The sequence below is a fragment of the Dendrobates tinctorius genome, unplaced genomic scaffold, assembly GCF_039654945.1.
Source record: "Dendrobates tinctorius isolate UK_male_01 unplaced genomic scaffold, ASM3965494v1 ptg000107l, whole genome shotgun sequence".
NCBI classification, from domain to species: Eukaryota; Metazoa; Chordata; class Amphibia; order Anura; family Dendrobatidae; genus Dendrobates; species Dendrobates tinctorius.
In genome coordinates, this window is record NW_027361775.1 from 26,699,947 (window position 1) to 26,716,641 (window position 16,695).

Genomic DNA, 16,695 nt, shown 5'->3' on the forward strand with positions numbered 1-16,695 from the left:
TCAGTTCCAGAGCATTTGAAGGCAATTACCCTAACCTCCATACCGGTGATCCCTTTAAGAGAGCCATGGGGTCAGTACCAGAGCACAGAGTGGATTTGCCCTAAATTCCATACCAATGATCCCTTTAAGAGACCCTGGTGTCAGAACCACAGAGCTGAGTGGAACGGTTTTAACTTCCATACCGGGGATCCCTTTAAGAGAGGCCTGGGGTCAAAACCAAAGTGCTCTGTGCTCCTTTCTGTAGGGCAGACAATGGCTGGGAGCTTATGTTCCCAGGGATGCCAGATTTCTCCCACCCTGTTGTCAAGTGGGAAAACTTGCTCATAGCAACCAATCACAGCTCAGTTTCTTTTAACCAGCTCTGGTGAAATGAGAGATGCTTAGTGATTGGTTGCAAGGAAAACGGTTGCTCATAGTAACCAATCACAGCTCAGCTTCTTTTGAACAGCTCTGGCGAAATGAAAGATGCTTCGTGATTGGTTGGTGATACACATATGCATACATTCAGTTATATATATATATATATATATATATATATATATATATATATATCAAAATTCATCAATATAGTTATAGTGCATCAAATAATTATAAAAAGTGCTCCTAAGATGAATTGATACAAAATATACTAGTGCATATGAAAAAAACATATAAAATATATATAAAAAGTGCCATGTGCAATATGAATATACGTATCCTACACCTATGAGCAATATATCAGTAGTTATGAAAAAAGTGCTAATCGTAGTCAATTGCTCTCCATAAACAGTGCATATAAGAGAATAAAGTGCTTCCACATCTCCTACACCTCATTCCATAGTAGCGCTCAATAGATACAAGTATTGATCACACTGAGAATCATACTGACCCTGGTTCCTTGCCACCCCCTGCACACACCACTCCAATGCAAGTTTCGCTACCTGTAAGGCTGTGTAAGGTACAGATAGCAGATTACATACATGTGAGGTAATATTAATAATCTTTATTTTTTTTTATATAGCACTAACATATTCCGCAGCGCTTTACAGTTTGCACACATTATCATCACTGTCCCCGATGGGGCTCACAATCTAGATTCCCTATCAGTATGTCTTTGGAATGTGAGAGGAAACCGGAGAACCCAGAGGAAACCCACGCAAACACGGGGAGAACATACAAACTCCTTGCAGATGTTGTCCTTGGTGGGATTTGAACCCAGGACTCCAGCGCTGCAAGGCTGCAGTGCTAACCACTGAGCCACAGTGCTGCCCTAAATATAACAGATTACATACATGTGAGGGCTGTGTGAGGTAAATATAGCAGATTACATACATGTGAGGTAAATATAGCAGGTTACATACATGTGAGGGCTGTGTGAGGTAAATATAGCAGATTACATACATGTGAGGGCTGTGTGAGGTAAATATAGCAGATTACATACATGTGAGGTAAATATAGCAGGTTACATACATGTGAGGGCTGTGTGAGGTAAATATAGCAGATTACATACATGTGAGGTAAATATAGCAGGTTACATACATGTGAGGGCTGTGTGAGGTAAATATAGCAGATTACATACATGTGAGGGCTGTGTGAGGTAAATATAGCAGATTACATACATGTGAAGGCTGTGTGAGGTAAATATAGCAGATTACATACATGAGGGCTGTGTGAGGTAAATATAGCAGATTACATACATGTGAAGGCTGTGTGAGGTAAATATAGCAGATTACATACATGTGAGGTAAATATAGCAGGTTACATACATGTGAGGGCTGTGTGAGGTAAATATAGCAGATTACATACATGTGAGGGCTGTGTGAGGTAAATATAGCAGATTACATACATGTGAGGTAAATATAGCAGATTACATACATGTGAGGGCTGTGTGAGGTAAATATAGCAGATTACATACATGTGAGGGCTGTGTGAGGTAAATATAGCAGATTACATACATGTGAAGGCTGTGTGAGGTAAATATAGCAGATTACATACATGAGGGCTGTGTGAGGTAAATATAGCAGATTACATACATGTGAAGGCTGTGTGAGGTAAATATAGCAGATTACATACATGTGAGGTAAATATAGCAGGTTACATACATGTGAGGGCTGTGTGAGGTAAATATAGCAGATTACATACATGTGAGGGCTGTGTGAGGTAAATATAGCAGATTACATACATGTGAGGTAAATATAGCAGGTTACATACATGTGAGGGCTGTGAGGTACACACACATATATATACTCAATAACTACAGATTCCCTCCCAGATCTGTGTGCAGGGTGCACAGCCCGTCATATACCTGCCAGGCTTGTGTGGTACAGTTAGCAGGTGACGCCTGTACCTGTGTGAGAGAACATGAACTCCACCTCTGTAAGAATGTGGCCACACTCTCCTCCTCCTCCTCCTGCCGGCCTCCTCTCAGCAATCCCCCTGTACTCCCCTCACTCCATGCCTCCCTCCTCACACAGCGGACTCTCATTAGTAGGCTCCTCGCAGTCCGGACACGATGTTGCAGTGGTGAGTGCTCTGTAATAGCTGCTCGCCAGCGGCATCCCAACATCTTCTCTTAGTTTCTTGGATGAGAGTAGTTGGTGGCTCGTTTATCTTAGGCGTCATGTTTAATACTGAGTCATTTTGCGGTTTGTTTTGTTCGAACCCATTTTAGTTGTACAAGTGTGCACAGAGACATGTGGACTACCCGGGAGAGCGGTCACTTTACCAGGGACTTTCGGGAGCAGCAAATCCTTCAGTGTCTCCTCTGTAAGCACAGGCAGTAGCAATGTTTGCTGATGGAGCCACGTCCATGGACTCCTAGTTATCGCTGTCTCTGACTGTGGTGCACAGTGAGTGGGCTGGTGGCACTGTGGTCCGGGGGAGGGGGTGTGGGGGCTGGTGGCACTGTGGTCCGGGGGAGGGGGTGTGGGGGCTGGTGGCACTGTGGTCCGGGTGAGGGGGCTGGTGGCTCTGTGGTCTGGGGGAGGGGGTGTGGGGGCTGGTGGCACTGTGATCCGGTGGAGTGGGCTTGTGGCACTGTGGTCCAGGGGTGTGGGGGCTGGTAGCACTGTTGTCCGGGGGAGGGGGCTTGTGGCACTGGGGGAGGGGGTGTGGGGGCTTGTGGCACTGTGATCCGTTGGAGTGGGCTGGTGGCGCTGTGGTCCGGGGGTGTGGGGGCTGGTGGCGCTGTGGTCCGGGGGTGTGGGGGCTGGTGGCGCTGTGGTCCGGGGGTGTGGGGGCTGGTGGAGCTGTGGTGTGGGGGCTGGTGGCGCTGTGGTTCGGTCTTGGGGTGGGCTGGTGGCGCTGTGGTCCGGTCTTGGGGTGGGCTGGTGGCGCTGTGGTCCGTTCTTGGGGTGGACTGGTGGCTGATGTTACTGTGGTTAGGAAGCACAGCACTGTGGGGATAGTGCCATTATTGAGATTGCTCTGTAGTATACCTGACCTGCGGACAGGTGCGGTTTTACAGATCACTAGACTCTTCAGTGAGTGACTTCTGCGCAATCTGGAGACTGGTTTTCCTCCTTACATACATTCTCGTGATTGATCAGGGAAATTAGTGGGCACCTAATACATTTCTAATCTGATTAAAATCTGTTTCCTAATTTGTCATCTTTTTATGGCATAAATAATTCAGGCATGATATAAATGCCATGGTAAAGTATGGTGATTAATTGAAACTATGCATTATATACAATTAACTGCAATACTCATATGCCAAAAAGTGTTTGACGCCCTCTACTTTCCCATGAAAAATCAATCACGAGAATGATCATTGCATGAATTAAAATGCACAATCCTTGCTCGTTAATGGTCGGGGCTCATGCAGACGACCCTAATCGGACGACTGCTAATCCACCGTTTTGAGGGATCACACTCCTATGCATGTTATTCAGTGAGACTGGCATTTGGCAGAATTGTTCCTCGGACAGTGCCCGAGTTGGATCCGATATTCAGATCACATTTGGCTATGCAAGTAAGGGCTCATACTCACTTGCGAGAGTCTCTCACGATTCTCGTGTGAGTCTCTCGCATGAAAACCTGGCACTGCCACCGGCACTGGGACCGGAGCATAAGGCTGCATAGAAATACATGTATCTGCACGCTCCGGTCCGAGTGCCAGCGGCAGTGCCGGGTTTTCATGCGAGAGACTCACACGAGAATCGTGCGACTCTCTCGCAAGTGAGTATGAGTCCTAAAAGTTTCCACAGACTCAATCAGATTGCACTTGGATGACAGCTGAGCTCAGTCCAATTTCCACGGACTGACAGAATAGTGAAGATGGGGAAACTTTTTTTTTTTTACTTCTCCTTTTCCAAGAGTCAGGTCACACTATGTTCACAATGATCAGAGTTTGATTGGAGCGTTATTTGCATATTTGACCCAATTTTCACAGATGTGTATATACGCCTGTGACCCTAGCCTAATTTTGATCCTTTTACTTGGATCAAAAACCTGACGTCATATACAAGGTCTGCAAAAAACCCATGTACATGTGATCGCCTCCATAGACCATAATAGGTACGTGTTCTATCCTTGAAAACCACAGATACCTGTCTTCCGACTTCCATAGTCTGACAGAATGGAGAGAAGATGGAGAAATGTTTGTTCTACACATCCGAGGAGCGTTTGATCAGCGGATTAGGCCGGGGTCACACTGCGATTGTGAGGCGAGAAACTCGCTTCAATACCTGACACTGCCGCTGGCACTCGGGACCGCAGTGTGCGGCTGCATGTATTTCTATGCAGCTGAACGGTCCGAACCGCCGGTGGCAGTGCCGGGTATTGAGGTGCGAGTTTCTTGCATTGCACTCGCAAGTGTGACCCTGGCCTTAATGTAATTTTTTCGCACGAGAAAAAACTCTGCTCGTCTGCACCTGACCTTGTGCTGATCAGTGACTGCTCACATCGCTAATTGATTAAAACACCCACAGGTCATGTATTACATTATCAAACCTCAGGAATCACCGTATAAAATTGCATTTTCCTAATTAGTCGGTCGCCTTACTTTTACCATGGCATAAAGAGTTCCTGTGCCATTAATTCCACAGCGCTTTACAGACATTTGATGGGGCTCACAATCTAAATTCCCTATCAGTATGTCTTTGGAACGTGGGAGGAAACCGGAGAACCCAGAGGAAACCCACGCAAACACGGGGAGAACATACAAACTCCTTTCATATGTTGTCTTTGGTGTGGTTTGAACCCAGGACCCCAGCCACCGTGCCGCCCCATAAAAAAATAAAAAACTGGAAGAAAATTGATAACTGTTGTAATTAATATTAGCTAACTTGTAAGATTGCGTTTAATAGACTGGCTATAAGAACTTGTTTTATACTTTCTCCAGACTTAAAACTGAGCAGATGTGCCATGACTCGTCTGACAGCTAACTGCTATTTTCTGGCCTACACCATAAATATGTAAATTGGAGTAAGGTTATTTTTGGAAATGGAGTAAGATGTTTACTGACACCTTTTTGGTAAGGGCTCTTCTCTGAACTACCTATCAGGCATGTTAAAATCAAACAGACCTGTCTCTTCTCCAACCCCCGCACTCCCTTTTTGAGGAACAGTTAGAAGGCTACAGACATCTCCCCCCCCCCCCCCATATACATAGACTAATGATGGTCTAACTCGCCAGTATTGACAGGTTTGTCTCACAATCTAATGTGTGGGGGCTCCAGGCGACTGATTGTTGGGGGAGATGTCAGTAGGTCATGACCTATTTGGGACTGCCAATCACTTTGAAAGCTGCGGCCAGATTTTACCTGTTGTAGAGAACACAGGAGCACTAGCAAGAACAAGTGTTACGGTGTATGGGACAGCTGGCTGAGGTGATCGGCCAAACAATCTAATGGCAAGCATAAGATTGTCATCCAATTCCACTGAAATTGACATGTTTGCTGAATAACATAGGGATCAGAAAATATACAGCGGGTGACTAAGTATTGAACGTGTCAACAATTTTCTAAGTAAATATATCTCTGAAGCTGCTATTGCCATGAAATTCTCACCAGATGTCGGTAACAACCCTTCCAATCCACACAGGCAAAGAAATCAAGTTATAGATATCCATAACGTAAGTTATGTATGATAATAAGGAATCCAAAAATTGAAAAAGTGACTTATTTAATACTAAAGTCCCACACCTATTATAGCCAAGGCCATTAGAATAGATTGAGCAGGAGAGCAGAGACGCTGACTGGGGATGGTTCTCGAGGCTTGAGAAAGGGTGAAGTCCGCAGGTGTGTTTCCCCTCAGTGTCTCTGCTCAATCTATGGAAGTGCATGCCTGCACAGGGATCACCCACACCCAGGACCTGACTGCATGTCGGAAGCTTGCTAAAGCCCTTTTTTAGTTAGAAAATTGGTACACTCCAATACATTCCCCTCAAAAGAACCATGCCCATATAGTAAATAGGATCAGCATACTGATTGGGTTGGCAGTAGATTGTGCTGTGTATGTCCAGCTTCAGACATTACACTTCATAGTACATAATTTGAGGTTTACTATTGAGTTGACCACTGTACAGAATAATTTTGTTACTTTTTCCATGGTCACAACCGGATTCTGCATAGTGATCTGTTCTTGTTCTAGCTATTGTTTGCTCAGTAATAGAGGGATAGTTGTGGCATTCTAGTTTGGCAACTCGTGTGTCAGGTTTCCAGACCTGATAAATCTTGTGTAAATTCTGTCACCTGGATACAGTGTGTCATTTCATGGTTATCAGAGTTTCTATCTGAGTAATTTAGTCAATACCAATTGAGACCGTCTGTCACATGATCATGATTTCACTGATCATGGTAACAGTGCTAAACAGGACCAAAGACTTTTCCTACAACGAGTGACGTGCTGGCAGTTGAGTATGACTGAGTTTATATTTTGACATATCCATCACCTCTGCAAAATTTTGTTTTTGCCCGGACAACCCCTTTATATTAACCTGTATGAAAATGGACACTGAAATTCACGTGAGTTGTTATAGCAGATTTTGCTGCAGGAATAGCTGCGTTTTTCACTCTTTTTCATAGCCATGAATAAACCCATGCTGAAGGCCAGATGTAGTTTTTTTTCCCCTTTTGAGTGAGTGGGATTTATTAACTCCCCATTTCCTAACATTGTACTGTATTTTTGTTGAGGATTTTCAGAGCGTATTATCTGAAAATCCAAGATCCAATACTGTGTGAATCCACTTTCTACAGAACATTTTTTTCTGGCTTGGTTTCTGCTCCAAAATCCACTTGTAACATGATTACCCTACTTTTGAAAGGGAAACTGCAGCTATAGTGAACATGTTGCTTTTTTTTTTTTTGCTTTTTTAATGGTGGTAAAAGACAAAATGTCAATTCTTTCTTGAGTTTTCCAGCCACCTGGTATTCAACTTCAGTATCCAAAGCAGAACTTATTTAGATCCTCCTCGCATCCTCAACATGAAGCAGAGGGATTTGATTGAATCTTCTGTGATAACAATCGGGTATCTTATCTATAGTACAGTTACCAGACTTCTTAAAATGTTCTGTTGCAAATAGACTAAAAGCTTGACGGCCAAAACCCATTATTGATGGAGTAACAGCAACCTGTACTGGTCACATTCAGCAAAGCCCGCATTGTAGTACTGTCTGACGTCTCTGGAATGTGCACAATCCAAACTGTCAGAATTTTCTGCATAGGTGACACAGCAACTCCAGGTAAACCTCAGATAAACCTTCGTTTCCAAATCAGGTGCTGCTCAGTGATGACAAGAGGTCTGACAACTGCACTGTGGATAAGGCCTGTTTCACACTTCCGTTTTTTCAAATCCGTCAAAATCCGTTGGTTTCCGTAAAAAAACGGATCCGCCATTTTTTTGCAGGATCCGTTTTTTTTGTCCCATAGACTTACATTAGTGGTTACCGCGGATCCGTCAAAAAAACGGATCCGTCTGCATCAGTTTCCGTCAAAAAAACGGAAACGGATCCGTTTGGCGGACACAAAAACGGAAGTGTGAAACAGGCCTAACTGGAGGCAATTAGGTGTCAGTGCTAGTTTGTCATGTCAAGTGGAATTTTCTTTATCCTTGATAACGACGACCTAGACACGTTCTGCTTGTGATAATACCATCCGTCTCATCACCTGTACAGAAGAAAGATTAATGCTTTAATATAACTACTAAACCTAAAGTAAGGGTTGACTTTGGCAATATTTTCTGCTGAATTTGTGTGTCTGCCCATCTGAAAAAGTGAATTTGAATTAAATATGACTGCATTCTAGATGGCTGCAATGTTGGTGACATGGCTTAAAAGGTTTGTCTGGTATAAAATGACAAATCTGCAGTCACTATGTGACTGCAGACTTGTGAATCCTCAACATGAGCACTGCAAGGATTTTCCGGTGTCTGCCCCGGGATCAACAGTCACGTGACCACAAGTTTGCGACATGCATACTCCCATCCAAAATCCGAATAGACTGTTTTAGTGTGTAGATCGCAGACTTGCAGTCACGTGACCGTCGTTCCCTGCGCTGGCATCGGAAAGTCATCACATTGCGGTGCGTGCGCTGGGAGGATTCACAAGTCTGCAGTCACAAACGGACTGTACACTTGGCATTTTAGACCGCACAACTAGAGTTGAGCAGATATGTTCAGAATCGGTCACCGAATCTGAATTTGCCATATTCGTACCCCCATTCGTGCCGAATTTGTTTGGGCTGGACTGGGACTAAAATTCAGCCCTGGCATTTGAAGTTACACAGGCCCACTAGTCACTTGGTGACTATATAATATCTTTGTACACTTGTAGGTTACAAGAAGTGAGAGGAGATTAACAAACCTATATAACATGCAGTCAGAGCTGTGCCCAGTATTTCAGCTCAGTACTAATTATTGCTTTAGGTACAGTACTCCTCTCAAAGCTCTGTCCCATTTTGTACGCACGGTGACAGAATTCCTGGCAGAACTGCTATCCATTGGGCAACCAGACCCCCTGGTCAGAGCTGCCCCTATCCTACCTCCCAACTTTTGAAGAAGGGAAAGAGGGACAAAGACTACGGCGCGATCCTGCTGTCTGCGCTGTCGGAAGATGGTGATGGATCTGAAGCATTCCTGGTTCCGTCACAATCTCCTCATGAAATTACCTCATTTCCGGTCAGCTTCCAGCACATCACTTCAGGTGGAACGTCATGTGTGTGTTTTAAAATGCTCCTCGGGGCTCCGCCATGTACTCCTGTGTCCGTGGGAAAATCCAGCTTTGTATGCTTCGTACACGCTTGGCTCCTCTCCGTACACCCCGTACACATATGGCTCCTCTCCGTACACCCCGTACACATATGGCTCCTCTCCGTACACCCCGTACACATATGGCTCCTCTCCGTACACATATGGCTCCTCTCCGTACACATATGGCTCCTCTCCGTACACGCGCGGCTCCTCTCCGTACACCCCGTACACGCGCGGCTCCTCTCCGTACACCCCGTACACGCGCGGCTCCTCTCCGTACACGCGCGGCTCCTCTCCGTACACCCCGTACACGCGCGGCTCCTCTCCGTACACATACTTACCTCATCCAGCACCATGACAACAGCACAGCAGACTCTTGCAGACACCAAGAGGCAAGGCTGAGCACACAGGACCTGTGATGAGGTCACAGGAGGGGCGGAGTCAGGGGTCACATGTTCATGGGTCTGGACAATGACTCCTCATCATGTGACCCCTGACTCCTCCCCTCCTGTGACCTCATCACAGGTCCTGTGAACAGAGAAGAGAACAGGCAAGCGACGCTGTGAGTGGCTGCGGGGCGAGGATGGGGTGCTACGGCGAGGATGGGGTGCGTGGGGGGGGCGTGGCGGCTTATATCCCTGCAGTGCGGGAGGGGTGGAAACTATAACCGCCATGCCCGCAGAGGGCCGGCGGCAGGAGCAGCAGCCAGGCCAGTGGCCGCATCAGCTGGCAAGCAGCCAGAAGATTGGGCGTTGCCGCCCGCGGCCCACATGACAGCGGTCCAGCGGGAAAATGCCCGGTTGGTTATATTACCAATCCAGGCCTGATGATCGGTTCTGAACATATTCGATAATTTCTACTCCCATGGACATTTGGCGAATATTGTAAAAACAATATTCGCCGCTGATCGTGATCGGAACCGAATTTTGAAAAATTCGCTCAACTCTACGTACAACCCCTTTTAATAAGGTTACCTCTTCCCCCACCATTTGCCACATCATTTTCTATAGGCATTTTCTTACTTTTGAGACTTGCTGTATAAATAAAGCAAAAGCATAATCTCAAAAAGTCAACAGTGCATGAAGTGTTAATTTCCCTTTTAAACAATGAGAATAATTGTGTAACTATCTGAACCTAAAGTAGCCATGCAGTATAAGTATCAGCCTTTATGCTCACATATTTTTCGTTTGAGTGCTATTAGTGAAAGAGAAAAACTCATTGCACTCAGGCCAGTGTTACTCAGTGGGGCAGCGCAGGTGTGGCGCCCCTGAGGGTTCAGTCGCCACAGAGGTACAGTATCCCACTCCCCAGGTAAGATGGTAACACCTTGCCAGCCTCCAATACCTGCATCCCACACAACATAGTAGTGTAGCAAAGCACCTTTGGTGGCTCCCTGCTTGGAACACGAAGAGTGCTGGGAGGCGGGTGGAGCTTAGACTGCACAAGAGAGCGGGAAGAGTTTAGGATAAGGTCAGTCAGTGAGAGAAGCTCCCCTGAGAGGGATGGAGTGAAGGAAGTGCTGCAGCAGGCTTCAGTGACCTGAAGCTGCTGGTACGGGAAAGAGAAATAGCCTGATTCTCCAGAAGGAAGAAAGATTAGTGCGGAACGTAAGGAGAAGAAGAGAACTAAGGACTAGGGTCGGAGTGGAGCCCTTCCTCAAGTTCTAAGCGCATGGCCGGGGTCCGGTCCCCGAGGTTGTATGGATACTGATGGTCCCGCAGCAGACACCGGAGGAATATAAGTTGTCACCACTTTATTCCCACCTAATACTTGGGGGCACAACAGCAACTTGAGTGCCACAGTATAAGCGCTAGTGTGGAGACGTTCAGAACAGGCACACGAAAGGGAGAGCTGGAGAGGTTAATTCCATCTGCCTGGGAGTTGGCTGAGCCCCTGATCTGGAGACCGCAGCATTGAAGCGGGCACCTGTCTGTGCCAAGAACGTGAGTAAAAGAACTGGAACTGCATTCATCTGTCTCATTGCCGCCTTCCTGCGCCAACCCACTCAGCACTGCTACATCTCTGTGCCTAACACTGCACCATCTACTTCTCCTATCTCCTCATTTTCCAACCTCATCTACTCTGCCCTGCGACTACAGCCCTACCTGTGGAGGGCTACAACATCATTGCTGCACCACACCATCTGTCCCAGAGAGGCAACCCTGCAGCGCTGGTCAAACTGACCAGAAATCACAGGTGGCGTTACGAATCATCTCAACAACTTTATCCCCATCACTCTACCCCTTTTGCATGGACGCCCAGGTCACCGCTACTGTGAAACTTCCCTCTGAGGTACCGGCCCGGTACCGAGTACCCCACGGCCCTGGCGGGCGACCCACAGGATGAGCATTTTTCTTCAGTGACTGAATCTGGTATTAACAATCACAGCATGCACTAGATTGTTCCATAAATCAGGGTACACTTGCCCATTAAACAAATAAGGCACCACTCTGTAGCGCCATAGCTTGCAAACATGAAATATGAAAATTGAATCTGCATTACTGCATTAGAAATATGAAAAATTGAGAGTGCTTGGCGCATAAATTGGCCAATTCACGTGTACCTGGAAGCCACGGTAAGGCAATTCTTGTTTTTCAGGACCTAACACTGCCAAACTTCTCTTAGACTAAAGTCTTCAGGTGTATGGGTACCGGTGAATCCTCTGTTGGACTAAAATCTATATCTCTATGGAGGGGAGGGGTCGTGCTGTGATTAAAAACTCCTGAGGCTAAAGCTGGAGTCACACATAGCGACTCACCAGCGATCCTGACAACGATATCAACGTGTCAGGATCTCTGGTAAGTCGCTATGTGATCGCTGGTGAGCTGTCAAACAGGCAGCTTCACCAGCGATCAGCACAGCGACGCCGAGGGCGCGGCGTCGCTGTGTACATTAGTTACCAGCACGCTGATGCAGGGAGCTGGCAACTAATGTACACATCGGGTATCTAAGGGACGTGCTCTGATCAAATAAATGGGGCAGCACTCTGAAGCGCCATAGCTTGCAAACCTGAAATAAGAAAATTTAATCTGTACGGTTGTGGCCAAAAGTATTGGCACCCCTGCAATTCTGTCAGATAATACTCAGTTTCTTCCTGAAAATGATTGCAAACACAAATTCTTTGGTATTGTTATCTTCATTTAATTTGTCTTAAATGAAAAAACACAAGATAATAATACCAAAGAATTTGTGTTTGCATTCATTTTCAGGAAGAAACTGAGTATTATCTGACAGAATTGCAGGGGTGTCAATACTTTTGGCCACAACTGTATGTAGAGAGGTTTGGCAGTGTTAGGTCCTGGAAAACGAGAATCACCTTAACGTGGCTTACAGGTAGCACATAAATTGGCCAATTCATGTGTAAGCATTATCAATTTTTCATATTTCTAGTGCGGTAATGCAGATTCAACTTTCATATTTCATGTTTGCAAGCTATGACGCTACAGAGTGCTGCCTTAGTTATTTGATTATATATGAGTTACTGACTCTAGGTAAGCACCTGTTTACACCTAGTCTATGCTTGGATGTGACGGTCAGTTTTTTGAGACTTGTCCATTAAAGTCCATGAGTGTGCAAAATAAAAATGGATGCCATAAGGAGCCACAGTAAAATATCTGATTTTTATGGATACACTGCAATTCTGTAGCATAGGAAACTAAATGAGTAATAGCTGCTGTAAAAAAAAAAAAAAAAATTGCAAATACAAGAAAGATAAAAGTTGTCCAGGGTTCCTGGATGAAAATGATTTATATGATTTTTTTTTTTTTTTTTTTTAACCTACCTTCTAATGGAAGAATTGCACCTCTTCAACATTTGAATACCAAATGGAACACTACCTCTATAGTTTCCACCTGGGACTTTCCCAAAATTGCATTGAAATAATCTTTTTTTTTTTTTTTTTTTTTAATTATGTCCGTCAGCATTTTTTTCGTTACTAGGTATGTGGCACAGCTTGTTAGACCAGATATTTTCTTACCCTATCCTGATGTAGCTAGTATCAGGTCCTTTAATGATTGCTATTCTTTTCTTTATACCTTTCTTGTTTGGGCTCCATCTTGGTATGAGCTTAATGGAATTCATGTAAAAGCTGTACTGTGTGAGGGATGACAATGGATCAGCCACACTGTAAATGTTCTGAAGTGTGATAATGTGATCATAAAAGTGTCAGCTTAAGTGCCTATATGACTATTCCCATGGCCTTGAAATACAATATTAGTTCTCACTAATATTAGACAATTAGTTCTCACTTGCAATATTATCCCATACTTTAAAAATGACAAGCACAATATTGGTCTAGTGTACGAAGCCAAGTATGTTGCACCTAAAACTTTCCATGCAAATCAGTAATCATCTAGTATCTAGATCAGGACAACTAAAAAATGTTAATTTAAAATTATTTTTGACCTAACATAAAAGAGCAAGGTGAGGATTTGTATACAAGTATTTTATTTTTCCTTTTAGGGCCGTAACGCTGTCTCCTCTCATCGTCAGGACAGTTATGCAATTGACTTACGAGTGATGGACGAGGCCACAGCTGTTTTCTCCACTAGGCTGTAGTGTATGGTATATACACATCTGATTCCAATTAATGGAATATATATACCTCGGTATGGTCATTGCCAATTCCACAATAACATAAGGAACTAGCTGTCACTACCAATCGTTTATCCAGGCCGATTGGATGAGAGAGCATATTGCTTCAGGGGTGCCGTTTAGAGAACAAGAGGAATTTTATGTAATTAATACAGAAAAGTACGCAGAGTTTATTAAAAAAAAATATACAAAGCTATTGCAAAATGGGAACAAAATAATATAGTGTATACAATCACATAGAATAAAATAGATGACAAAAGTAAAGTACTAAACCTGTGTCGTGAGGGAAATGAGGTAAAAAGGTGGGTACCATTGGGGTGCTTTGAGAGAGGAGACCAGCCAGACCAGATGAAGACAAACTGTTTAATCAATGCTACGCATTTCAGGGACGGTTAGTCCCCTTCATCGGATTTGTACTTTATACACAATTACATGGTGTAAAAGGGATAACAAAAGAAAAATTCTAAACCTGTGGAACGGAAATGGCTCGAAGCTTGGCAGAAGGAAGCACTCCTTTTAGGAAAACTGACAGAACCACAGCAAGCTGTGTCTTCCTGGACTGACCTGACAAAGACCCAAACTCTGATTTCCAGGACATCCACCTGACAGCACCATGGAGGACGTCCTCCTCCTCCTTACAGGGACAGCAAAGCACATGAGAGGTTAAAAGGCACCGTCCCACCCCTTTCCCTCAGTGTCTTTCCTGTCCCTGCATGGAGGGACCCCTACACGCCTAGTGAAAGAATGACCATTTCAGCTCTGTCTCGGAAGACGGCTTTCCTGGTAGCCATTACCACGGCCAAAAGAATAGGGGAGATCCAGGCCCTGTTCACCAAAGATCCATATCTCCAGATCAGAGATGATCATATAACCTTAAGACTAGATCCGGCATTTATCCCCAAGGTAGCCTCTTACCAGAATATTAATCAGGAGATAGTGCTACATCCTTCTGCAGCAATCCCCGCAATGAGAAAGAACAGCGTCTCCACTCCCTAGACGCAAGACAGGCAGTTATAAGCTATCTAGAGGCCACCAATGACTGGCGTATTGACTCAAACCTGTTCATCCTCTTTGGGGGTAAAAATAGGGGGAGAAAAGAGCCTCTAAGGCGTCCATCGCAAGATGGATCACCTCAGTAATTTCAGACGCCTACCAGTCGGAAGGCGCCAGCCCACTGGATACCTTAAGGGCCCACTCTACTAGGGCAGTTTCAGCGTCCTGGGCCGAACGCGCAGGTGCCTCAGTCGAGCAGATTTGTAGAGCGGCAACTTGGGCCAGCCTGAATACATTTTGCAAGCACTACAAAATTGACGTGCTATCAGGCCAACATACCGCATTTGGGAGAAAAGTTCTCCAGGCGGTGATCCCACCCTGAGGAGGTGCTTTGGTACTCTCCATGGTGCTGTCAGGTGGACGTCCTGGAAAATAGGTATTAGACCTACCGGTAATGATGTTTCCAGGAGTCCATCCTGATAGCACGGGTAGTTCCCTCCCTGTTATGTCATATGATGTAATATGATGGTATCATTAAAAGTTATGGCATTATCCACGCTGTGGTACTTGTTAAATCACTGAAGGAAAGGGGTGGGATGGGGCCTTTTAACCTCTCGTGTGCTTTCCTGTCCCTGTAAGGAGGAGGAGGACGTCCTCCATGGTGCTGTCAGGACACATCATTACCGGTAGGCCTAATACCTATTTTTTTTTTTTTTTTAAATCAAGGTGATGAGCTCATAGGGTGGCTTGACATGAAAATTGAGATTCCCAACCTTCAGGATATCTTAGCCTCTAGAGGTCCCAGGTGGGAGATGTTATCTTTCCTTTTACGATTTTACCTTTCTATAGAGGTGGAACATGGCATGGATAGCATTCTGCATGTGCTGATATGAAGTTGGAACGGCCTTACAGTGATTTGAATGAATGTGTTACGTTCGTCATTTTGCGATGGAGCAGAAAATATAGAGGGCTTCCCTTTACGACTAAGCATTGAATAGCGTGTAATCCACAAGGGAAATCCACGTAAGAATGTGTCTGCAATTTTGAATTCCGCACCTTGCGTTCATTTTTGTGTGGATTCTTTTTTTCCACAACGTGTGAATGGGATTTTGTAGAACCTACTTATTTGTCTTGGAAATTGGATTTGGGGTATCTAACTGTGCCACAAATTCGAGATGTGCAAACTTGTCCTTAGTTAATGTAGTTGGTCAGTCCATTAATAGAGCTGTTTACTTCTGCAGAATTCTGCAAGTAGCATAAAACCTTTTGCATCTATAGATGAGGCCATATAAATCTACAGATCTAGTTTTACTTTGTTACCTGGCTATTCTTGGACATTTCTATTCATACCTAACTCCTTATACAAACTGGGATATTTATAAGTCATCAGTTGATAAAATAAACATGATTTGGCTTTCAGGCTGTGTGCCCACGTTGCGTTTTTGTAAGCGTTTCCGCAGCGTTTGAGCCGGCTCAGACGCTGCAGAAACGCTTAAAAGAAGCTTCACATTAAATTTAATGCATTTTTGGCTTTTTGTGCCAATGCATGCGTTTTTAAATGCTCAGAAAACGCTTAGCGGCTAAAAACGCAGCATGCTCATTAATTTCCACATAGCTGCGCGTTTTTAGCCTTTTCCAATGTTCCCAGAAACTGCGTTAAAAAACGCATCAAAAACGCGCGTTTTTTTTGCAAAAAAAGCGCAGAAATAAAACGCGTGGTTTCTGGGAAGGAGTCCAGTTTTCTAAGCGTTTAAAAACGCTAACGTGGGCGCACAGCCTAAGTGTTAACCCTTTAATGACCACAAAATTCTGGGCTTTGACATTTTCTTTTCCCCATTCCAAGAGCCATAATATTTTTATTTTTCTGTTGACCTAGCACATGAGGGCTTTCTTTTTTGCGGGACAAGTTTTAGTTTTGAATGACGCCTTTCATTTTACCAT

At 44.7% G+C, this 16,695-nt stretch overlaps 1 protein-coding gene across 2 annotated transcripts in view; it reads left to right on the top strand.

The window, feature by feature from the left end:
- Positions 1-2,311: 2,311 nt before the first annotated feature.
- The window catches only part of B3GNT7 (UDP-GlcNAc:betaGal beta-1,3-N-acetylglucosaminyltransferase 7), a 36,840-nt gene continuing 22,456 nt past the window's right edge, over positions 2,312-16,695 (top strand). The window contains exon 1 of one of the 2 annotated variants that reach the window (XM_073589310.1): positions 2,312-2,502. In XM_073589310.1, the coding sequence (XP_073445411.1) occupies positions 2,492-2,502 (11 nt within the window). In that variant the 5' untranslated portion in view covers positions 2,312-2,491. Of the gene's footprint in view, positions 2,503-2,590; positions 2,746-16,695 lie in introns of those variants that run through there. The other variant, XM_073589312.1, reaches the window with a different exon arrangement.